A 24,313-nucleotide genomic window follows, 5' to 3' on the forward strand; every position below is an offset into this window, starting at 1 on the left:
AGTTCGGTTTTTGATTCCTTTCGTTATAATTACATTAAAACCAAATCAAAACCAAAACATACTGTATAGTTTTCTATGAAATTAAATATCTAAACCAAAACAAACCGAACGCAATCACGCAATTTCGATTCGGTTTAAGATGTTTTTGGAAAATAGTGAAAAGGAAAAAACAAAGGGGAAAAATAGGATGCTGATTCCGAGTCTCTAGTTCTAAAGAGGAGAGAACGTCTGAAAGAGAGAGAGAGAGAGAGAGAGAGAGAGAGATCTGAGACGTCTGGGAAATGTGAAGGAAACCAACAAAAAAAAAAAAAAAAGATCTGAGAGAGAGAGAGAGAGAGAGAGAGAGAGAGAGAAAGAGTTTGAAAAATTCTCTGTTTGTAAGCAAAAATGGTTTGGGAGAAAGAGAAGATCGTCGGAAGTTGTATAGTCGGAGGAGCTGCGTTCGCCGTCGGAGCTTCTTTCCTCCATCTTTTCCTTAAAGGCGAGCTTCCGTTAGGATTAGGTTTAGGTTTGTCTTCTCCATGGCGCATTTTGAGAAAACGAAAGCCTGTTCGCGTCTACATGGACGGTTGCTTCGACATGATGCACTACGGCCACTGCAACGCGCTTCGACAAGCTCGTGCTCTCGGTGACCAATTGGTCGTCGGAGTTGTTTCCGACGAAGAAATCATTGCTAACAAGGGACCTCCTGTCACGCCTCTTCACGAGAGGTCTCGAGAGAATCACAAATTCGTTTCTTGTAATTCGGATTTGTGTTTTTTTTTGTTTAATTTTGATTTCGCGTATGTGTTTAGAATGACGATGGTGAAGGCTGTGAAGTGGGTGGATGAAGTCATATCTGATGCTCCTTACGCTATTACGGAAGAATTTATGAAGAAATTGTTCGATGAGTATCAGATCGATTACATCATCCATGGTGATGATCCTTGTGTTCTTCCTGATGGATCTGATGCTTATGCACTTGCTAAGAAGGCTGGTCGTTACAAGCAGATTAAGCGTACTGAAGGAGTCTCTAGCACTGATATCGTTGGTAATCTCTTACTTCGTCCCTTCCGATTTCAGTTTAGCTCATCCTTGAAATCACATCATGTTTCTAACATTTTAGATTTGCAATCCGTGTACAGGTCGTATGCTTCTCTGTGTAAGAGAAAGAACCGTTAGTGACACTCATAGTCGTTCTTCTCTGCAAAGGCAATTTAGTCATGGCCATAATAGCCCCAAGTTTGATGATGGAGGTTCTTCTGGTACTCGTGTCTCACACTTTCTTCCTACTTCCCGCAGAATTGTTCAGTTCTCCAATGGCAAGGTATGCAAGTTTTAAGAGTGTCCTGTCCTCAAGCTTTATGTATTGAGTACTTGTGTTTCTACCAGTTATCTTACTCAGGCACATAACGTTGACCTTTGAAGGTTGTATACATAACGCTGTAGTGTCTGTTTGGTGTATGATCTAGTAGGTTGAACAAGTACGTGAACCTTGATTTTTTTTTAGCTATGCAATTGGCACAGACCTAACTGTTATTTTAGTTGTTTTGACTATCAAAGAGAACGGGCTCTAACAGCTGCATCAGTAGTTTTGCTCATCATCATGGGAACACTGTCTAGTTCACTTTTGGTTCTTACCTCCAGGAACTAATTATCAAGTTAACTGGTTCACACTTTCTATGAGTATTTAACCAATCATTGGATACTTTTATGTGCTTATCTATATTTTTCTTACTTTAGTGACAACAGAGATTGCTTCACATCTCGTTTTATGGCCTGTTTCAAGTCATACCCGCTAGATGTATCTTAAGCTTGTTTTCCTTAATAGATTCACCTTTCCCTTAGTTCTGTCATTTGCTTCTTTTTTCATTTTCCTTCTCATATTGTATCTCAAATTTATATGCTTATGATGACAGGGGCCAGGACCTGATGCACGCATAATTTACATAGATGGTGCTTTTGATCTATTCCATGCTGGCCATGTTGAGGTATATTAAGTTAATTTGGTGCATACAACATACTGTTACTGGTTATGAACTATAAGCTTTGATCACGGACAGCCATTTTCGCAATAGTCGTCACAGCTCCAAATCTTCTTCATAAAGAAACAATGCACTAGCCTAAGTTAGATTATAGTTTTAATACGTCCAATTTTTTCTGTCAATGTTAATTTCTTGTTCTTGATTTACTCAATTTGTTCAGATTCTCAGGCGTGCTCGAGAGCTTGGAGACTTCCTTCTTGTTGGAATACATAATGACCAGACTGTCAGGTTTATAAGCTCGATTTTGGCAGTCTGCTCAATTTATTGTCTCAGTTTTTATTTCATTATCTAGTTCTGTTTTCATGTCCTGGCAATTGTTATGGGGATTGATCAAATGAATTGATGATGTTAGTTTTAGGCAAAAAGAATAGTTCTTGTCCTCATTCTGGTATCGACCTTAATACTTGAGAAGTTTTGATGTGCATAATTGCATCTCTGCTTAACGTCGTCTGACCAAATTGTGCTTGTTATATGTTGCTGTGTAGTGCTAAAAGAGGAACGCACCGTCCAATCATGAATCTCCATGAAAGGAGCTTAAGTGTTCTGGCATGCCGCTATGTAGATGAGGTGATCATTGGTGCTCCATGGGAAGTGTCTAGAGATACGGTAAGCGTCTATGCACTTTTCCAAATAATACCCAAATGGCTTTCAAGAAACGCTGTTGTTGACAATGATTTGGATATTGCAGATAACGACATTTGACATTTCGTTGGTTGTTCATGGGACAGTAGCCGAGAGCGATGATTTTCAAAAGGTAAAACAAGATGCGGATGCCAGTAAATGTATATACAATAGGTTAAATACAAAGACGTGTGTTTTCTGAGAATGTGGTTGATGATTTTGACAGGAGGAAGATAATCCGTATGCTGTACCAATAAGCATGGGCATATTCGAAATTCTAGAAAGCCCTCTTGATATCACAACTTCCACTATCATCAGGAGGATTGTAGCAAACCATGAAGCATATCAGGCAAGTTTCTTTTCTTTGCTTATTCTTCTTGTTCTTATAGTAATTGATTCACTTGAACAATGTTTCACTCAAATTCGTTTTGTATTTTCTATAGAAACGTAACGCGAAGAAGGAAGCTAGTGAGAAAAAGTACTACGAGCAGAAGTCATTTGTGGTCGGGGACTGATGGAATGGCAAAGCTATATGCTTGGCTTTTCAAGTCCATGTTCGGTTTCTTGCACATCTTATATCTGTGTAATGACTACATAGTAGGATATTTTTTTTGGATGAGACTCCAACGCTACATATTACGTTTTGTTCTCTAGTTTACACTTTACATAATGAGGGCACTGATGGTTTTAGTACCAATTGCTTCTTTTATTCTCTTCACTCTTTTGGATCTTTCATTTTATCTTTACTCTCTGTTTCGCTTGTTGCAGCAAATATTGTAGATTGGATATGTTTACATATATTTAAATCATTAGATTAACTCTCTCTCAAATACTGGTCCCTCAATGCAATCTTAAAGCCAGACACATGAATTCAACTTCAATAATGTTTTCATCAACAGAAAGAAAGAATCTTGCACTTAAACTAACTCCTCAAAGGCTCTGTAAGCTAACTCGCTTCTGTTGAGAATAACTGAGAAACAAGCTCCAGAGCTCCCCACATAGGTGCATCATTCTTTTTAGACCCACAACCACAAGACATAAAACATTGATTAGCGAATTTTCCGGAGATTAAGGCAATCTATAAAAATTGATTATGTGTTGCTTACAAGATAAACAAGATCAAAGGCCTCGCGGTAGCTCTCAAGACTCTTCTCAATGTTATCGTTCCTGGAGAGATAAGGAATAGTTAGAGAAGATGAAAACAGAGAAGAAGCAAAACAGAAGAAAACAAAAAAGCTCACAGAAATCCAATAGATATTCGAGTTTCATAATTCAATCCATCAGACATCCCCAAATCCCCCAAATGATCTCCCATAAGCAAAACATTTGTTCGTTTTTTCATGTTTGCATTTTCTTCATCTTCCTCGCCAGTTGCAACACCAAGTCGATCATGAAGTGGAGCAGCCATGTCTAAAGCGTGTTCGTTTTTGTTTAGCACGTGAATTAGCTTTCCTGTATTGTAAGAGGTGAAGAAACTAGTTTATAAAAGCAAGATACAAAATCAAATGCTTAGTACTAACTAATCTCCCAGAGAGATTTCAGCTTTCCAGAAGAAATACCACAAATGTGAGTTGATAAATTCGCGTACATGAATGATAAAACACCAACCAAGTATACCTTTGAAAGACACAAGCTGTCCATCATCATTGAACACCATCCTGTTCGATACAATCTTCACATTCTTGAAAGTTCTATGAAGGTTCTGCCTCAAAACCTGGTAAGAAAGAATACAAAAGCATATTCATCATAGAGGCACCATAAGTGAGAGAGTAACTCTAATTAGGTAATACTCCTTAGAATCACCTCTTCAATGACATCAGCAAGTCCAGCTGAAAAAATCAGAACTGGGATCTCCTTTTTCTGAATCAGATTGCAAATAATAAGGTCGAGTTAGACAATGATAGTTGTTTCTTTCACCATTGAAGTATATTTGCAAACATGAATTCATCCTTGTTACCTCCAAAAATTCAAAAAGCTCAGTCACACCTTCTCTAAAAGCAATGGAGGAATCCGCAACAGATTTCTTGATTGCGTCATATGTTAAACCTCCCTCAATGAGAAGCTCATGAGTTTTACTCCACCTCATCACAAACAGCAACAAGTTTCTCAGATAACACCCCCAATAGGAGTATCAAACGCAACTGTGATTGATAAGAAGAAGAGTATACATACCATTCTTCCATGAGTTTGGTTTTCTCATCAACAGGAATCACAGGAGAAATCTCCAAAGGATGATAGTGATCATATAATGCTTGCCTCTTAGCATCGTAATATGCATTTCCTTGCTGCAAGAGGCCATGACTGGCTATATATATATATATATATATAAAGGTTTCAGCTTTACTTGGAATTTACTTAGTGAGAAGAGAGAAGATTACAATTGATCAAAGTGTGTATGATGAACATACTCTGGCCTCGAAGTCCATTGACTCGGTATCTCGTTAATGTCGCATCGAAGTCTGCAATGACCTTACAAAATTGGCAGAGACCAAACGACACAAAGTTTTAATCTTTGAGAACAAAACAAAACTTGGACATAGATTCGGAGATAGAGTGGGAAAGACCTGAAATTTGGAAGGACCAGCGTCACGAATTAGGGCTATTTTATCGGTGATGGCTCGAGGATGATCCATGACAGTGTTGGCAGATAGATTGGACTCTTCCATTGGACTCTTGGCCAAAGAGTTATTCTGAGAAGAGAAAAGGAGAAAACTTTATACGGACAACGTCTGAGATTTCTCAATTTTAGAGTGAAAGAGAGAGAGAAAGACTGACCTCGTGGCCGAAGCAACAAAATGAATATGTTTGCGAGTGAGTACGGCGGCGGACGACAGAGATACGAATTGACGACGGCGCGTGAAAGCGCGTGCAGTAGTTGATAATGAGCATCAAGCAACAGTGTCAGTGAGAGCACTTTTATAAAATGCATTTACACTGTATCCAATTCTTTAATTCGTTTACAATTTGATGCATCGACCAATAACTTAAACTTATACGAAGTACCAAACACCATTTTGCTTAGTCAGAGAGATTTAAATCAATCAAATATTAAAAGGCTTATCAAAAATTCTCTTGCCAAAGCTACTAATAGAGTTCTCCATGTATGTATGATGAGTTCTCTGTTTTGTTGTGACTTCATAAAGGCAATTTATGACAAACAAACTGATGATGATGTTGTTTGATTCAATCAATAACTCCAATGGAGAGAATTTGGTCACGTGTGTGTGCTTTCATAAACTCATGTATATTTATGAATAAAAATGTGATAATAGATTGTGGTTTGATATATGATATAAAGAATTATCACAAATGTGTATCTTTTATACAACAGAAAACGAGTTATTGCTCTTCTTACTTAAAGCAATTACATTTAACATCTCTCTGCACAGATTGTAAATCTCACTATTAACAAAGTCCTCAACCAAAAAAAAAAAAGAAAAGAAGTAAACACTTGGCAAACAAATGAGAAGAAGCAGATACTAAATCAATCACACCACACAAAAAGTGCATGTGAAGAAGCTTAGAGAGGCTTGAAGTAGAGGTGATGATCTGAGAAAAGAACCCTAAAAGCTTGTCTGCATCTACACTTCAATCTAATTACGAAACCATCTCCTGATCTCTCTATCCTCATCCCTCCTCCACATTCTTCTTCTTCTTCTTGTTCCACTTCTTCTTGCTCCTTATGCGACTTATGAATGATATTTTACAGTAAACTTATCAAAAACAGTAATTGTGTGATCGTAAAGACTAAAAAGCAGAATGATTAAAGAATAAACATCAAACCTCATAAGCATAGTTAACCTCTCCCCGATTCATCTCCTCTACGCAATGGTTAACCTTGTTCATCGTCTGTTTATAACCAAACCCGATTCAAGATTCTTGATTTAGCATTAGTTAAAACCAGAACGAGAGAACAAAGAATGCTTAACTATATAACAAACCTCTGTATCAGAAGCAGACGGCGTCGTATCTTGCTTCTCCAAAACAGGGCTTGTGAGATTCGGGTCATGGACAGAGGAAGAAGATTGGTTGTTCTCCCGGGAAGTGAATAGAAGAGGAGAGGTTATAAAGATTGGTTCTTCTTGAGGGGAGAGTTTTCTTCGTTTGGACTGATCGGAGTCGTCGGAAACAGGGGAGGCGCGTTTCAACGGAGGTGTGATTTCATCGGCGGGTAACAATGATGGGGAAGGAGAGTAGTCGTAGTAAGGTGGAGGAGAAGTGATACGGAGCAGAGAGAGATCAATGTCGTTGACGCTCAGATTATGGTTACGGTCTATAACTTTGTCTTCCCTCATCATCATCTTCTTCTTCGTCTTCTTCATTACTCTTCTTTTGCTCTGCTTCCTTCACGAAAAATAAGTTTTGAGAATGAAGATTATTAATCACGTAATCCTTTTGCCTTTGGAATCTTGAAGGCTTTATAGACAAAGATTCCGGTTCAATTTCGGTTTAAATTAAGAGTTAAACGGTTTACGTGAATTACAATTTTAATTATTATTTTTTTTTAGTAAAATTCATATAATCCACACGCGACGTCTTATTATTACATTAAAATCTACGCCGCCGTGATGAGTGTCGCCGGCGTCTACCGTTTAACTCTTTCTCTCCCGCCGGTACTCGTTCTTTTTTTGTCTCTCGCTCTCACGAAACAATGATTTTTGAGATAAATTAGTAATCTTGCTGCTCTGTTTCCAGAAATGTTATCTCCATAACTTCAGCATTCCCGTTAATGGCAATCACACTCCATCTCTGCTACCACATCGCTACTCTGTATTCCACCATAGTCGCCGATTGGTTACCTCCTCTAGTCACAAAATTGGTATTTTTATTATTATTTGAGAATACTTTGGTTCGAATTCGAGCTGTGTCTTACCTCTCTCTTTGTTTGTACTTCTTTTAGGCTTCGAATAAATCTGATGCTGAGGCTGAGCCTTCATATGGTGAAGGTACTCACATCAACGATTCAGTTTATGTATCTTCTATACTCTCTGGTTGATAACATTATATTCACTCCTTTTTGTGTTTCTTCCCATGTTTGTTTGTTATTGAATTGAGTAATGACACTGTCTTCTCTTACCTTTTCTAGGTGAAATGTTGGATAAGAATGGGACAAGGAGGAGCAACCCGTTCGTTTCAGAAGAGTATGTGATATACTACTAAATCCTTGCTTTGGTATATACTTTTCTAATGCCTCTGTAATGACGCTTATGAGTTAGAGAATATGACTGTGGCTGGCTACCATGTTTAAACTACTTCATTGTTTTCATGTTTTGTTCAAGACTCCCACAGAAGAACTGAGTATTGCGGTTTAATGTTTATCTTTTGCTTTTCATAATGAAACTCAAATATGTTTCTGCCTCTTGTTTATGTGGTTTATTTTGGTTCAAATATTTGCCTTAGTTACTTTGGTTTCCCACTTCTGTGGTGATCATGAAAATGTCAGTTGTGTTTCTGATATGGTCTGTCCAAATATTAGATAAAATGTCAAATATTTGACTGAGTTACTTGATGTGCTGCAAAAAATTGCAGGCTTCTCAAGAAGCTGAAGAGATATGGACTCTCTGGAATATTATCCTATGGGTTACTTAATACGGTCTATTACTCCACAGCTTTCCTCTTGGTGTGGTGAGTAGAATGGAATTCTGACAGTAAAGCTACATGAAACATTGTTCTCCATCATAACATACTTGAGCCTGAACAGTAACGATTATCTATATGTATATAGGTTTTATGTGGCCCCAGAACCGGGAAAAATGGGTTATCTTGCTGCGGCTGAGAGGTATGGAATATTCTTCAGCATTTCCTAGTGTTAAAAGGACGTGAGAGATTCGTGTTGCATGCAGATTTCTTAAAGTGATGGCCATGGTCTGGGCTGGAAGCCAAGTTACTAAGCTCATCAGAATCGGAGGGTAAGTAGCTAATCTAAGTTTCTTTTTCTGTTAGTTCTCTGTAGCTTAAGAACATCGTTATGCTCTCATTATAGTTTCATGGGTCTGAGATGCCTTTGAGTAAGCTGTTTAACCGCATCCTTCCAGATCATGATGATGCAGTAGTAATTAAAACCTTTGGCATTGTCCCATCATGATAGATGTGCAGACTAGGCATTATTGTTTTAGCATCAATAATCAAAAAAATCATTTGATTTGCAAAGTTCATAATAAGTGTAGAAACTTTTTGTATTGGTAGGTCCTGAAAAAGTGCCAAGTACTTCAACCTTTTCATGTGTAGGTTTTAGTAGAGATAAGTAATTGTTATTGATAGATATTGGTATATCGCTTTAAGATGCATGTGGTGATGAAAAATGTACCTTCAGTTTGATCCTTTGGCGCAAATCTACTATATTCTTTCCAAATAAGTGTAGAGAAACATGTTTAGGTCTTAGGTGACAAGGTAATGCTAGGGAGAAGTGGTCATATTATTAGTAGATTATTTGTTATGTTAGTGAAAGTGGTTCAAAACCAGTTATAAACATAGTTGATGGATTCAGGGCAGTTGCAGTTTCACTTTCATTTCCAGTTTTGATTGTTGTCGATCTTATCTTGTTGTGATGTTGTTGTTACTCATGAAGAATGTTAATGGATGCAGGGCAGTCGCACTTGCACCTATTGTTGATAGAGGATTGTCGTGGTTTACAGTAAAATGCAAGTTTGAAAGTCAGGGAAAAGTGAGGGCACCAGTATTTATCTGAGTAATACATTTGTAGATAATGACGATGAAAAAGTGATTAATTAACTTGTGGATGCATTGCTCTTTTGACAGGCTTTTGGCGCACTGGTTGGGATATGTCTTGGTCTGGCTTTGATGCTATTTGTCGTTGTGACACTGCTTTGGGCATAGCACAGAATTATAGCTACATTAAGTAGGTTTTGGCTTTTACAATAACTGTGGTTTTTGGTTACAACGGTATGGGACTATATATGGACTTTAGGGACATTGTCGACATTCCTTTCTTGTTTAACAATTAAGTGTAAAAATAATTAAACATGGGGCAATGTTACAAGTGATTTTTTTTTTTTTGGAAAAAACTTACAAAAATCAAAGAAAAAACTTTATAACCAAAATCGCGTGGAACAAACCTAAACCGACCAAAAGCAACAACTCCTACAAACTACTTGACCACGACTTCTAATCAACAACTCCTACAAACTAGGATATGATTGACCCACTACTAAGACTTGTTCAAACATAACCACACTAACACAAGATCATACATATAAATATCGATGCAATCGGATTGAAAGATGTATTTAAAACTATTACAAATGAAACTGTGATGACAAGATTTGAGAATATGAAAGATCGTAGTATGTTTTTATAGTTTAAAAAAAAAAAATTGTAAGATTTTACTGTTTATATTAAAAACGAATTTTTTATTTATTTTGTGTTTTGATTTGGGTTAAAATAATTTATGGGTCCGCAACTGCGAACCCCAACAATGCAAGAACAAGAAAAGTGTAAAATAATTAAACGTGGAGTAAATGTTGAATGGCAAAAGGTTCTTGAGTTCCAAAAGAAATATCTCCCCTCGGTCTTTCCTGTACCAAGAGACCTAATTTTCAATACGTGTAGTTTCTTTATTCATATGCATGTGCTGATGTGCACGGAAAAGAAATACTAGTTTTGTTTACATGCGATAAAAAAAAAAAAAAGAAAAAAAAATTCTGGGTTGTGAAGAAGGCCCAATTAGAGTCCAAAATGGAGTCAGCCCGATGGATTAGGGGAGACATAAATAACCGCGTGGAAGAAACCAAAGTAGAAAAACCGACCAAAAGCATCGGCCGCTATCACTCCCGCCGAAATAAGAAACCTAAACCTTAAAGAGTTAGAGGACGAAGGAGGCGATCATGCTGTTTAACGTAACCCGTCGCAGTAACGCTACGATTGTGGAACAGATGAGAAAACCTATACCTACTATCAGTGTAATTTCTTCCCTCTTCTTATATAATATTTAAATATTTAACCATGAGATTGGGATTTGTTTGGCCATTCATGACTAGTGTTCCTTAATTTCGGTCGAATTGTTACATTCCTCTGCTTCCTCTAGAATTTAATTTTATTTTTGTTGATGGGAACTTAAAAAAATTTGATGGACTAATAATATTTTGATTTTATCTTCTAACAATATAATGATGGGTCTTTTATTAGCCGTTCGAGGCCAAGGGTTCGTTAGTACACCGCCTTCTTACACTGAAGGCAGTGATCTGTAATGATCGGTCTCCTTGTTGTAACTTAGTCAAGCTTTATGCTAAGATGGGTCTTCATCGTTACAATTTGTTTCAGGTCTCTTCTTTCTTTCTTTATTATACCCACATTACATGAACATGAACATGATGCTATCTTTATATAATCCTCGCGTTACTTACGTTAAATCAATGTTTTTCTTGATGTGTACGTACGTATGATTAGGGGACAAACTATCAGCTCATTCTCGTAAAGAAGTACCATTACAGATTGATTCTTGCTGCTTCCACTTACTACATAACTTTGGTTGCGATGGACCCATCTACCTCTTTGCTCCACACTTTTCAGACTAAAATCGATGAAGGCCAAATTGCCGGATTTGTTTTGAAGTGCAATATTGCTAGAATCCGAGGTAAAAAAAAAAGAAAACTGTGACTTGTGTTTTGCTATTGTTCATTTGCTTCCACTTGCTGATTTAATCTTGTACAGCGGAAACCAATAAGGACGAGCGGGCTTATTCTTGCTACTTCCCAGGTAGCATGCCTGAGTGGCCGACAGAGGATCCTTTCGACAACAGAAAGCGATTTTACGTGGTAAGATTATTGTTAAGAGAAACCCTCTTTGACTTTTGCTTTGCTCATCCATCTACAATTTACTAGTGATGATATTTATGTTTTGCTTTTTGTAGTTGAACAAATCAGAGGTCCAAGACAATGACTGGATTCGTCTTTACTTGGAACTTGCAGTCGCCAAATATAGAAGTATCAACATGGATCCTGATTTGTCCGACTTGAAGATTGTGAATGTGGCTATAGATACTAGCCAAGATCTCAGTGAGGGACTCAATGCCAAAAATGCAACTGTCTACATAAGTTACAAGGACTCGTGCGAGGCTCGGGTTGGTAAGGATGTTGATCGCATAGCTATAGTTAGAAGAACCTTTTGTGAGCGTACACGACAATTCACTCTCAGGGGTCGGCATCAGAGTTTAGAAATTATACCAAAAAAGCGTGCGGATCAGGGTGAGGACGACTCGTGTGAGGCTGGGGTTGGTGAGGATGCTGACCGCGTTAGAAGTAGCTCCAGCGAGCATACGAGACGCCTCAGTCCCATGTGTCAGCAGAATCTGAGTTCAGATAAAAAGTGCAAGTATCAGCGTGTCATCCGGCCGCGTTTAAGCGTCCTCAAAAAGTGGCGGTTTTTGAGTCCTAGGCGGCACAAGGCATGCAAGAACCATGGCGTTGGCTTGGCTCGTCCTCTGCACAAGACAAGATCCATTTGAAAATGTATGTAAGATAATAAACTATTAACGGTTTCCGACTAAGTTATTTGTTGCAAGTCATAAATGGATTGGTTTTTGTTATGTCTTCTGCTCGGACGTTTAAAGTTTTACTTTTCATTTCTGTTTCTCACTTGTAAATTAACTGCGGAAAATCTTTCACTGTGATTTGAATTTGTCAACATAGAATGTATATGAAGATACGAGAATGTGAAAAACTCTCCTCACTACACTAAAGCCCTTTTCCCTGAAACTGAGAGCCTTTTTTTTGTTGTGTTAGGAGGCAAAAAAAACTCCAAAATCGGTAAAGATTGGGAGTCTGCTCAAAGCTGGCAACTTTTTGTAAAAATCTGACCTTGCTTGGTGTGATTACTAATCTCCCGTTCACAATCCCCCATAAGGACAAGAAATTCAGTTCAGCGCATGAACAAGAGCTACTTCTTGAATTTACAAGAGCTAGAGAGTTCAATGTCTTCGAAGCAACTCGACATTGAGCTAGGGAGTCGACTCTGAATATTAACCAAGAGAGCTCTGGAGGTAACTCGTCCATGGTTGTTGAATTTGTGAATTGAAAGAGAAATATGAAAGAGGAGAAGGATCGAACGAGAGTTATTGAAATGTGACTTAAAAACACCCACAAGTTGATGAGAGAAAGAGTAGTAAACCCTTATTTTGTGAGAGTTACGTTGTTCTTGAAATTGGATGTTTTTAGATTTTTAGGGACAGAGAGAAATGGGGAGGAGGGCTTTGAACGACGCGTTGAGGACGACTGTGAATGTCTTGAATTTACAACATTCCCAACTTCAGAAAATCAACATCTTAAAACATTTCCAACTTCAGAAAATCCTATAAAACTGCTGAGAGAAAGCCTTTGTGATAGAGTACTACTGTCTTCTGAATCTGGCATGTTGAGAAAAAAGACTTTACGTCGCTTTGGATTCTGGTATCCTTCCCGTTCAGGCAAATAGATCCAAACATATATCTAGGAAAAGCACAATGAGAAGATAGCTAGGAAAAGCATAATGAGAAGAACATTTAACCCCCAACACATAGAATTTTCAAAAGAAGAGTCAATAATTAATTACCTTCTGTATCTGCTGAAAAGACGTTCCGGCACAAGTTCTGGATGATATGCGGCAATGATGAAGTTTTATGATATCACCAATGGTCATTCTGTGGCAAATCACCAAAACAAATAGTTTATGATATCATAAAAAGTACCAAGAACTATTCTACCTCTTCTTAGTCTGGATTACCATTTTTATATTTATTTACTCTAAACAACGACGGTATGCTGAAGTTTTTAACATGCAAAATTTGGGTGTCATATCAAATAATTAACAATACCTCTAGTGAAGTCTTTGTTCAACTTCGAGAAGTCCTCCCCCAATCTGTCTCTGTCTGACGGCTGGCCGGTCACAATCGTGTAGCCGCACAAGCTGTTTGTAGTATTTGGAACCTATATATTTTCTACATATCGGATAAGTAAAACAAGAAAGAAAGAAAAAGAACCGGATAAGTCGCAAATAAGATTGTTGGTAACCTTGTGGGCAAGGTGATGTCGTGGTGAAACACATACACAAACACTCCACGTAGGTGAAAGTTCATTTCCTCTCCAGTCTTTCTGGCAGGCAAGTATATCTAAAAAAAAAGAGTGTGACAATCTTGATAATGTCGAATGTAAAGCTTTACATTTAAAAGTGCAAGGCTGCAGTAGGACACACTGGCACTAAAAAGAGGTACCTTTAAAAGCTGAACGATTGAAGGAAGCAGCCGCCTAAACAGTTGTCCATGGAGAAATATCAGCAAGAGTTTAGTTATTATGGTGCCCAAGAAAGCTCCTTTTTTGGAGTGATAAGGATATTTACATGCAAGAAGGCAAATGAGATCTAAGAAGAAAATACCTACAAACATATATTAAATCAACGTTACAAGAAACTAGCATTTTACTTCATACCATTAGTGCCATAAAAGATTATTCATTATGTCTAAGAGAGTAGATAACAGATGCCCAAAAGAGCACGCAGAGATCATGTGCTCATATAAACACAAATATAAAATAACAAAGCAATGAAATTCACGCATGATACCTTGTCAAAAACCGGCATGATATGTATGTTCAAATAGTTAAGAAACCTGCTGCTTGGAGCACCTCTGTTCAGAGAAGAACGAAGTTAGCAAGACAACCAGTCAAGTTTATAGAATGGACTCTATCCAGCTACTAGCAGCAGTTATTCCAAGTTCTTACCGCAAAAAAGGAAAGAGTCAGTTGCAGGCGTGATATCAACCTGAAAACCAATATTTATAATCAGGAATAATATCGCAGTACAAGGATAATTTCATGTAAATTTGGCTGTCCAACCTAATACTTCGAACTATTATGCTCACTATATGTGATACTGGAAAATCTACGAGCAGAGCAGACATGGTGATCAGAGCAGACACAATCACATTTTTATAACTCACTATGGCCATACTATCATTATAAATGACAAGAAGAAGAAGGCAGATGGAAGAAACAAAAGGAACTGCATACACACAAGATAACGGTCTTACCTGTTTGATCAAATCTGTTACATGTCTCTTCATCTTCTCTTGAGGTTTTAAGAGCTCCCATTTAAGAGGAAACACCTACATATATAAATTAAGATAAAAGGATATATACTATGAAAATAGGGATATGGTATCACAGACCTCTCAAATGATTGTCATTTCTAATACTAGTAATAGATATGCAAACCATTTTCATATCACTTCCTCTGTTATTGTTAAGGAAACTACTTTCAAATCATAAACAATGTCAAGAAGGAGGAGACTTGACTAAACAAACATGCACTAGATATCGGCCACTTTAGTTGATTAAGCAGAGTTTGTACATCTTCAAACTGAACCAATATATGTTTACTTTACTGGTCTAAGCAGAGTTTGTACATCATGTCTACTTTACAGGTCTAAATCTACGAGAGAAAAATCCCGAAAGTTCTTAACTTGGTGAAAACAATGAGATATGAGTATCAAAAGATTAAGTTTTGAAACGCTGTTCTGGAGACCTTGCAAATAGCAAAAAGCCATTGATAAATTCTGACCTAATCTCTAATGAAATTCAAGAACTCTAAACGGATTTGATCATCAGTAATGGGAGTAAATAAGGCAGTCGAAGATGCTGTAAAAAAAGAGAGAAATAATTAGCAAAACACTAAAGGATTGCAGTGTCAACAGCGATACCAATTGAAAATCTAAGATATTTTAGCAGACTACAACCCATAGCAAGTACTTTATTCATTTAAACCAACGCCGGATGATGATCAACTGAGTACATTTTTCAAGCAGAATCAGTATTCATACCCAAGAACAACAGTAACACTACCTTTTGGATCTTGTCGAAACAATGACAAGATCCATTTGAAAATGTATGTAAGATAGTAAACTATTTATGGTTGCCGACTAAGTTATTTGGTGCGTTAAGTGGTTTAGTTTTTGTGCACTGTGTGGTTTTTGTTACGTCCTATGCTTGAGACTAATTTAACATTCTGCCTTGCTTTCAGACGTCTAAAGTTTTACTTTTTATTTCTGTTTCTCACTTATAATTAACTGCGGAAAAATCTCTTCACTGTGATTTGAAATTGTCAACACAGAAGGTATATGAGAAAAACTTTCTTCACTAAAGGCTAAAGCCCTTTTCCCTGAAACTGAGACGGAATGTGAAAAAACTCTCTTCACTAAAGCCCTTTTCCCTATAACTGAGAGCCTTTAGCTTTTATATGTAATTTCCTTTAATCTTACTTATTAGGCATCTCTTAACACTGTTGTATCAGGGTTGATAAAAAGTTGCAGAAGATGGAAGCTGTAATTGTGAAGGCAAAAGTCATTTCCAGTCGACTGTAACAACGATGACAAGAAAGTTAAGACAGATGCTTGGTTTGTCTGAGGATGTAGCTAGTTTCCACATGAAACAGAGTGTGTTCCTTTACCAGCTTGCAGTACAGAAAATGCCTAGCTAAGAGTCTCCTTTGCTTGTCAATGAGTCTAAATGTGGAACATTTCAAGTCAGCTTCACTTGAGGATCCCATTAGTGAGAAATTTTTAAATCCCTCATTGCTTCATCATCTCCGACAATATAATTGCATCGTCGGTTGTGAATTATGGATCAACTCAACGGTTGTACACGCAAGAGTATGTTTTAAATCCATTTCTCCATGCTTTGTATTTTTTTTCACGCAGTCATAAAACTCTGATTTCTAATTCTTGGTTGGTTATTGACGTTTTCATGACAGTGAAAACTTTCTATTCTGGAGTGAATGCCGGTGTGAAGTCATGCACTGTGAGAATGGGTCAGCTAAAGAGTTTGAAGACAGTGAGTTTTGTACTAACGCTTGCTATGCAAGTTATTTTGTTGCCACTAAAATAAGTTTTATTATTTGTCTGATGTTTGAAAGGAAAAAAGTATTCGGCTTGAAGAAATGTTTTTGATGAACATAGTTGAGAGGAGAAACTCAGAGGATTGGATGTTTGATTATGCTCTGCAGCGTGCTGTTAGCAAACTAAGGAAGAGGAAATTTGTGTTACTCGTTGAGGCATTTGAAACCGTGCCACACGGTAGAGAACGTGTGAAAGGTTTTAAGTTATGGAAGGCTACCTTCAAGCGGTCAAGCCTGCAATTAATAAAGGTGAAATAACAACATATCTTATATAACTCAGCTAATAAATGAAATATGTTGCAAGTTCTGCTTATGAACAAGTACCTTTCTTGCCGCAGGTCCAGGGCTGATCCAAGAAAGGCAACTAAAGGAAGCTGAGTGAGATTTGTTTGTTTTATTTACTTACAAGAATCAAACCCCAAGTGTATAAGCTTTGATGGTTTATTTGCTTAGCTCTTTGTGTGGTAGTTATGCTCCTCAATCTATGAGGACTCAGTGTGTGCTGGCTTGAAGACTAGTAGCAGTATCTGGGACAATCATATGCGTTTGTCTAGTTCTATATTGTAACTATTCTAAAATTGTGAAACAATCAAATGTTGTTGTCATTAGTTGCTATATAGATGTTGAGTGTTGTTTTCAACCGTTGATTTCTATTGCTTTATGTTGTCCGGGTTACCTAGAAGAGAGGCATGCAACGGTATAGGAAACCAAGAAATCAAGTACCATCATCCTTGATCATACGCATTAGCAAAATAACAGGAGTATGAGTCCAAGACGAGAGACCTACGAGTAAAAAATGAACCCATATACACTTAAGGGCGTCCACAAGAGAACACATAGTATTATCGAGACGTATGACTCAGAGCCCGAAACTCAATCCTTGATGACTTTGTTGACAAGGTACTAGTGGAAGTGAGACACCTGCAATTATTCCTTTGATGAGAGTGTCAAGCTCCCCATCTCCTCTGATTTGCAAGCTGCAAATGCCTTGGTGTTATCCTCTTCACTTTCAGATCCCTGCTCGCATTTCCAGCTAACTCGAGAACTTCTGCAGTTAAGTATTCTAGAGTTGATGCTGTGTAGATTCTTTGCAATGGCACCAACACTTCCATGTTCTGAAACTCTTTGCTTGAGCTGACGAGGAATACGACCCACAGGACACTGAAAGAAGACCACATAGAAAGACAAAATAAGCTAGAGCACAGAGAAAGGCTTCCCATTAATCAGACAGATGTCTTCTTGTACATAGATATACATTCAAACCGCAAACATTTATATAGGGGAACACACAAGACACTTCAACTAACCACACAGTTCTTTTATTTGCTTGAACATTCATCTACTACATCCTATAGCTACTACAACGTATCGAGTGATTATCATAGTAAAATACACTGCAGCAATAAAGCCATACAAGAAACATGGATTTGTATGAATTCACTTGTGATATCTACAATTCGGCTTTAATGACTGGATTAGATTTACAGAAAAAGAAAAAGAAAAAAAAAAGCTGAAGAGAAAAAGAACACACACACAAAAGACAAGTAGATGCTCCCATTAAGGCCACTCAGTACCAATTGGTAGTACACACTAATTAGTTACAAAACAGAAGCACTCCATTGTATAAAAAGTCACTCTAGATTCTAGATTCAGTAGCACTGTCTTACACAACTACAAAGGGTGCATACAGAGAAATCGAGTTCGTTGGCATTGAGACTACCAATCTCCAGTGTAATGCACACATTGCTACTTAATTGCAGAAACACAGAGTAAAACGTATTTCCAGAATTCAGAAATTTCCCAATAATGCATTAGACATAGAACAAGGTACAAATCTTGTTAAAGAGAAGGAGCTAGGGTTTGAGGGATACCTGAATGCCGGCACGAGCAGAGCTAGAGATGGATTTCTTCTTAAGACTCTCTTTGTTAGCTGCCGTATTCTTTGCAGCTGACACACAACGTTTGTATTCTATTGGCTCTTTTTTTTTTTTTTGGCGACAAACCAAAAGATGAATCAAGCAAAGTTTTTTATGAGCTCTTCTTCGTCTTCTTTTGTTAGACGTAAACGGGCTCTTCATAGACTCATATTTTTCTTCTGGGATCTAATCATATACAAAACCAACCATTCTTTCTCTGGGGATGCCAAACTTTCTCACATAAGCTAATCCCCATTCAAGATCCTCACCGTAACATCGATGATATTCCTCGTTAATAAACCTGAGAGCATTTTTCTTTGGATTAACATTCTGTAACAGATATCCAGTAGAAAGCGGCACATACTTTTCTTCCCAACCATGTAAGACAAGCGATGCACTTATCAAGTCGCTAGTAGTAAAAGTCCAACAATCGTCGTGTTGACCTTGATCCCATATCCAACCGAGAGCATTCTTCAGTCTAACTCCAGATTCTTCCAACAGAAGATATTTTGAAGGCAGTTTCTCTGTCTCGTAAAAGACGATCAGTATCGTTCCATTATCCGATAGACGCAGACAACTACTCGGTTTTGTCTTCAAAACATAACGGTATCTCTTCCTACCTAGAAGACTCTCTGCTGTCTCCTGGGTGATCGTCTCTGCTATTTCAGTTTTTAACAGACGTCTGAACTCACGCGTAAGCTTTCTTAAGACAAGTGACCTCCTGACTCCTTTCATTACGAAAGTGTTTCCCTCTTCTTCTTCTGAAGGACCACTGTCAATACTTTCCGTTTCAGAAAGCCAACTTTCACCCAATTTTCTGTCAGAACATGTGCTTTCAGAAGATTCGCTTTCACAAGATTCGCCCTCTTCTTCTGAACTATCATAGTCACACTCCTTTCCAGAAAGGGAGCTTTCAGACCATTCGCTTTCAAGATTTCCCGAATGTCTGCTGCTTCCCAAAATGTGCCCAGGTGTTCTTCTTGAATAACTGACAGGTTTGAATGCCGTGCTCGATGAAACAAGAAGACCAGAATCGTCCTTGGTTCCATCTATATTGCAAGGAACGTGTCTTAAGTACACTGCCTTGACAAGACTCTTTCTTGCAGCATCACTATTGATGTCCGTATGATTCCCTCTGTAGATCTCTCCTAGTTCACACTGCCTCTTAAACACCAATTCCCTCATTTTGCTGGACTTCAGGGCATTTAGTCTTTTCACTTCATCTTCGGCCTACAGCCAAAAATATTAGATCCAAAAGGAAGACATATACAGGGTAGATGATAATGCTAGCTAACCAAAATAAAAACAAGATCCAATACCTCCAGGATAATGTCCAGACCGAGACATCCCTTTTTCAAGGCATCATCAGCTGGACCAGAAAGTAAGTCACTGCAATGGTCAAATCTTCTCCTCTCATCCATAGGTGTTTCCATTAGGTTCCACAGCTCTTGCATGCTTCTCCCCAAACCTTGTAGCTGAAACAAATAATAATTTTAAGGTATCAATCCCTACTAGCTGTGGTTTGCTTTCCGTGAAAGCTGGTGCAAGGTTAAATAAGAGGCCACCAATAAAAATTGCATTTATTATACATTTGAGAAGAATTCTTTTTTATTACCTTGATCAACCTCTCATGTTTCTCCTCCTTCAGAGACTTTACAAGTTTTGTTAACCTAGCAAGAGTATCATTGCTGATGCTTTTCGAATGAGTCTTTGAAAACTCGGTCAAGCTGCTATGAACACTACTCAGTGCCTTCGAGGAATCAAACGACATAATCTCTGACAACTCATGGACAGCACTGATATAAGAGTTTACTTTCTGCAGTCGAACAGCCTGAAATTGAAATAAAGACGATAAGCACATAAACCAGAAACATTTGCAAACAAATACGTGTAGATATAAATGTAAAAACACCTTTTCATTACGAAGAACCTGCAGATGTGCTCTAAGTTCATCCAACTTTCTTTGTGTCAAGTCACTTTCATCAATTTGTGGACCAGAACTAACAGGGTAATCATTTCCCGCTACGTTAGAAGAGATCTTTGCGATTTGAGTCAGTGTCTCAGAGAGTTCTTTCCTTGGCAGATCCTTTTTCATCAGGAGATCTTCCGATACAGGCTTGACAGTGGATATCTGCTCCTTCAGAGAGCCTCCTTTCTTCTCAAACAAAAAATAATAAACATATTATAAGACAATCGTATATGTTCTCTATGAAACATATAAGATGGAGTGTTGCTAAGAGTACCATACCCTTGGAAACGAAACTTTTTCACCAAGTGCAGGCATGACGCTGGCAATCTCAGCTTGAGCTTGAGCTAATGAACGCTGTAACTCAGCTCTGTACTTAGGAATTTCCTCCAACATTTTGTTGTATATATGCAGACATTCCTGCTCAAGCTCTAGGAGCATCTTATCCCTGTCACTGTAGCTTTCACCAATCTCATCCCAGGTTATCTACACCACAATAAGAATCAGTGTTAGACATATAAAACATTCCTGATCAAGTAGAGTTTAAGTAAGAAACAAAGGAAACATACATTGCTCAATTAGTATCATTAGTATCATCCTAATCCTGATTTCGATTACTGCTCAAATCTGAGCTAGCAAGTCAGTTGATTCAACAAACGAGGCTAACTAAGAAGATGCATCATGCTAAAATCAACCCAAGACAAAATTAGTGTAGAGTTCTTCACAGGAAAACCTAAAAACTGTAAGCAAATATAACCGCGGAGGCATAATTGGGGAATTTCAAAGTCAGAAAGGAAGAAACTGAAGCGTGAAATAGTCAAATTGGCTTGGAACGGAAACTAACAGAACCATGACGAGAAGCGCATAAAATCACCAAATTCGATTTTCAATTTGCGTTACGGAACGAGCCAATGAACCATCGGAAACTCAAAATCAAAGGAGATAGAGACGATCCCAATCGAAATTTCAAAACAAAATCTGGAGAAAATGAAGAAGCTACGCAAGAGGAGAAAGCGAAGAATCTGAGAACCTGCAAAAGATAAGTGCTAGTGACTGTTGAAGACGGACACATTTCCACCATCGGCGCCGAGAAGAGCGAAATTGACGATGCTCTGAAACCCTAGAAGGTGTCTCGAGGCTATCTGGTTAAAGAAGCGTGAAGACGATCCCGATAGATTTCGTTTCTAGAGCGAGAGAGACAGAGAGAGAGAGAGCAAATGTGAAACAATGATTTTGGCGCTAAATTAGAATTTTGCATATTATTTATATTTTCTTTTGTTTCTTTTTTTAGCGTGCCCACCAAGCTCAGATGTGAAACCAGAGAGTCCATTCACATTTGGACAGCTGTATTATTTTCCGTACATCATACTCAACAAAATCTTCAGGGGGGGGGGGGGGATAAAAAAGGATGTTTAAGTAGGATTATGAATATTTTAATACTAAATGTTGAAAATTGTTTGGTTAAAACATTTTTTTTTTAAGAAACTGTCAAATTATATGTCTCCAGCGGTAAATCCTAATTTTGGGCCCTTAAAAATTGTAAAGTTTTGTATTGTATACTTTTTTTTTAACATTTTATATTTTACAAAACTAATTAAATTATTGCATTTTATAAAATTTTAAAACAAACATTACGACATAATAGCATATTAAAAACAGATTACAAAAAAAAACGATCTATATAGATTAGGGGTTCTTTCTCATAAACATACCAGTCAAATAATCCTCAGACTCCAAACTGTTCACTGCAATACACAATGAAGTGAAAATCACAAGAAAATAAAATTCTGCTTAGTTTCTTCAGAAGGGAAAAGTATTTTTGGCAAAATTACAGTTACATAAGTTGAAACAAAACAACACTTGGAAAAATGCCTATTCTACACCAAAGTAATGTAAAATCAACCATAGCATCATCATCCATCCTAAGAGACAACAACTGAGTTCGTGGAAAACAGCAATAAATCACTCAGTTGAGGTGAAAGATCAGCAAAGACTTAGGATAAAATGCAGGATGAAACAAAAGCCTTAGGATAAAATCAATAACAATGAGTAAGACCAAGGTAGACAAATCAACAAACTGATAAAGAATCATAGGAGAGTCAATTCACTGCGAAAAGAAGGAGACTCGTGGCAAGCTGAATTTGATTTATTGAGAAGACTCGACTGGTTCATTCAATTTCTCAACTGAGACAGGTCAGGCAAAAGGTTCAAAGTTTATGTACTTTTTCCAAAGTTTGTGAGAGAACCAGCAAGAATCAGGTTATCTTCTTAGTACAACAACTAGGCCCCATGATACGATATTGGAAGCAAGAAAAAAAAAAAAAAAACAGAGTAAAACTAAGATCCAGAGACATACACCCCAAGTTTTTCTTCAGCTTCCGTATGCACAAGAAGAGTTCCAGTTTCAAGCCAGCAAGCTGGGAGACCACCGCTTGTGTTTCACTTCTCCAGTCTCCATGGTACCTAAATTACAAAACCTTTTTTTAATCACTAAATCATTGCATTGCAAATACAAAAATCTAATACATTTTGCTATCAAATTTACCTACAGTACTGTCCAGGACACTCCCGAAAAATCTCAGCAACCCGGCCGTAAAACTTCTCCAAATCGTTGATTTTTTCCTTAGATTTCTCGATAACCTCTGATGCATCCACAAAAAATAAGCAATCCTATAAGTAACAACCAAGGTTTCAATGGAACTTTTTAAAGAACAAAAGGCCATGTGTGACTCAATGTTCATCCTTTCCTTAAGAACAGGTACACAATATCTTTAGTTTTGATTTTTGCTTCCCTTGGAAGAGAACTTCATCACCAAGTTCTGAACCCAGCAAGCCATTTCAAAAAGATGCGATTTTTAACCTATTTTAGAATACAAAAGAGCCAAAGACTAATCATTTACCGGGAATAGGTCGAGACTGATGAACGAGAAGAAGGATAGCTTGGATTAGCCTCGTAGCGGACTCAATCTCCATAACCACAAACACGAATCTTCTCACGCAAAGCTGCAGATACTTCCAACTGAACACGGAAGCTCTCGAACTGTTTCAAACAAATGCAAGTTGTCAAATTAGACAAGTAAGACTTCTACTACTCTTTTACATCTTTATTGTCTCCACAATCGAAGAATTCAAACACCCAATTAAACTATCACCGTATCAATCCCTATAACAGAACTCAGGTGATGAGGGGAGAGAGATTGCGAAACGAGAGAATCTTTTTTTTTTATTATTCCCCCAGCCAATCACGTGATGACACACCCTCGATCTTTATTGTATCTAAAACACACCTAAAATAAGGAATGATTTTAACACCTTTTTTTTTTTTTAGCACCACCGTGACCGTGGTGCTCTTTATTTTGCATAACAAATGTGGTTTTTTTCTTATTTATTATTTGTGATGGGTATATAATACTTTGACTTTCTTTATGGTTTTTTTTTTTTTTTTTTTGCCCTAGTAAATTTACAACATATAACTCAATTATGAAAAATTCATCATAGAAATGTGGTTCAACTATACTAAATAATGAAAAAAAACAAAAATCAATTAAGAAGTCAACTTACATTGACTTCGCGTTTTCCAACTTGTGAACGTGGCTATAGATACTACTACTACTCATACTAGCCAAGATCTCAGTGAGGGACTCAACGCCAAAAATGCAACTGTCTCAATAAGTTTTTACAAGGACTCGTGCGACGCTCTTGTTGGGTAAGGATGTTGATCGCATAGCTATAATAAGATGAACCTAGCTTCTGTGAGCGTACATGACTCTTCACTCTCGTGTGTCAGCATCGGAGCTCAGAAATTATACCAAAAATGGGTGCGAATCAGAGCGAGCGAGGGCGACTCGTGTGAGGGTGGGTTTGGTGAGGATGCTGACCGCATTACAAGTAGCTTCAATGAACATACG

General features: G+C 37.6%; 6 protein-coding genes across 14 annotated transcripts; 3 read left to right on the top strand and 3 right to left on the bottom strand.

The window, feature by feature from the left end:
- The first annotated feature begins 162 nt into the window (after positions 1-162).
- On the top strand, positions 163-3,342 carry LOC104792672 (ethanolamine-phosphate cytidylyltransferase). The gene is made up of 9 exons (XM_087453795.1): positions 163-710; positions 795-1,030; positions 1,125-1,306; positions 1,899-1,970; positions 2,185-2,252; positions 2,510-2,630; positions 2,713-2,778; positions 2,872-2,994; positions 3,089-3,342. Exons 1-9 carry the CDS (start codon positions 388-390, stop codon positions 3,158-3,160), a joined length of 1,263 nt encoding a protein of 420 aa, XP_087309921.1. The 5' UTR covers positions 163-387; the 3' UTR covers positions 3,161-3,342.
- Positions 3,343-3,433: 91 nt separating this feature from the next.
- Positions 3,434-5,734, bottom strand: LOC104782312 (uncharacterized). The gene is made up of 10 exons (XM_010507214.3): positions 5,421-5,734; positions 5,210-5,335; positions 5,054-5,114; positions 4,818-4,950; positions 4,603-4,726; positions 4,449-4,505; positions 4,263-4,359; positions 3,887-4,097; positions 3,752-3,812; positions 3,434-3,657 (listed from the first exon to the last, which is right to left on the bottom strand). Exons 1-10 carry the CDS (start codon positions 5,532-5,534, stop codon positions 3,592-3,594), a joined length of 1,050 nt encoding a protein of 349 aa, XP_010505516.2. The 5' UTR covers positions 5,535-5,734; the 3' UTR covers positions 3,434-3,591.
- Positions 5,735-6,027: 293 nt separating this feature from the next.
- On the bottom strand, positions 6,028-7,033 carry LOC104792674 (uncharacterized). Its single transcript, XM_087452973.1, has 3 exons — positions 6,587-7,033; positions 6,429-6,494; positions 6,028-6,333 (listed from the first exon to the last, which is right to left on the bottom strand). Exons 1-3 carry the CDS (start codon positions 6,965-6,967, stop codon positions 6,166-6,168), a joined length of 615 nt encoding a protein of 204 aa, XP_087309099.1. The 5' UTR covers positions 6,968-7,033; the 3' UTR covers positions 6,028-6,165.
- Positions 7,034-7,170: 137 nt separating this feature from the next.
- LOC104792676 (uncharacterized) lies at positions 7,171-9,658 on the top strand. 2 transcript variants are annotated; one of them, XM_010518880.3, is made up of 9 exons: positions 7,171-7,258; positions 7,341-7,464; positions 7,546-7,591; positions 7,732-7,786; positions 8,175-8,270; positions 8,371-8,424; positions 8,489-8,554; positions 9,231-9,309; positions 9,405-9,658. In XM_010518880.3, the coding sequence occupies exons 2-9, from the start codon at positions 7,375-7,377 to the stop codon at positions 9,480-9,482; spliced, it is 564 nt and encodes a 187-aa protein (XP_010517182.1). In that variant the 5' UTR covers positions 7,171-7,258; positions 7,341-7,374; the 3' UTR covers positions 9,483-9,658. The 2 variants fall into 2 exon arrangements, with proteins under 2 accessions (XP_010517182.1, XP_019102526.1); XM_019246981.2 differs by having other exon boundaries at positions 7,188-7,258; positions 7,546-7,636.
- A 741-nt stretch (positions 9,659-10,399) lies between these two features.
- On the top strand, positions 10,400-12,287 carry LOC104792679 (UPF0725 protein EMB2204-like). The gene is made up of 5 exons (XM_019246525.2): positions 10,400-10,564; positions 10,791-10,925; positions 11,052-11,238; positions 11,316-11,419; positions 11,515-12,287. Exons 1-5 carry the CDS (start codon positions 10,490-10,492, stop codon positions 12,106-12,108), a joined length of 1,095 nt encoding a protein of 364 aa, XP_019102070.2. The 5' UTR covers positions 10,400-10,489; the 3' UTR covers positions 12,109-12,287.
- Positions 12,288-17,238: 4,951 nt separating this feature from the next.
- LOC104792680 (65-kDa microtubule-associated protein 5-like) lies at positions 17,239-23,686 on the bottom strand. 8 transcript variants are annotated; one of them, XM_087453780.1, is made up of 12 exons: positions 23,558-23,686; positions 23,306-23,445; positions 22,951-23,047; positions 22,762-22,868; positions 22,118-22,150; positions 21,436-21,589; positions 20,688-20,891; positions 20,352-20,594; positions 20,055-20,270; positions 19,759-19,914; positions 18,395-19,669; positions 17,239-17,684 (listed from the first exon to the last, which is right to left on the bottom strand). In XM_087453780.1, the coding sequence occupies exons 6-11, from the start codon at positions 21,484-21,486 to the stop codon at positions 18,626-18,628; spliced, it is 1,914 nt and encodes a 637-aa protein (XP_087309906.1). In that variant the 5' UTR covers positions 21,487-21,589; positions 22,118-22,150; positions 22,762-22,868; positions 22,951-23,047; positions 23,306-23,445; positions 23,558-23,686; the 3' UTR covers positions 17,239-17,684; positions 18,395-18,625. The 8 variants fall into 8 exon arrangements, 7 of the variants coding, with proteins under 7 accessions (XP_087309906.1, XP_087309911.1, XP_087309909.1 ...); XM_087453785.1 differs by lacking the exon at positions 21,436-21,589 and having other exon boundaries at positions 22,955-23,047; XM_087453783.1 differs by lacking the exon at positions 21,436-21,589.
- Between the last annotated feature and the right edge of the window lie 627 nt (positions 23,687-24,313).

The sequence above is a fragment of the Camelina sativa genome, chromosome 6, assembly GCF_030686135.1.
Source record: "Camelina sativa cultivar CO46 ecotype springtype chromosome 6, ASM3068613v1".
NCBI classification, from domain to species: domain Eukaryota; kingdom Viridiplantae; phylum Streptophyta; class Magnoliopsida; order Brassicales; family Brassicaceae; genus Camelina; species Camelina sativa.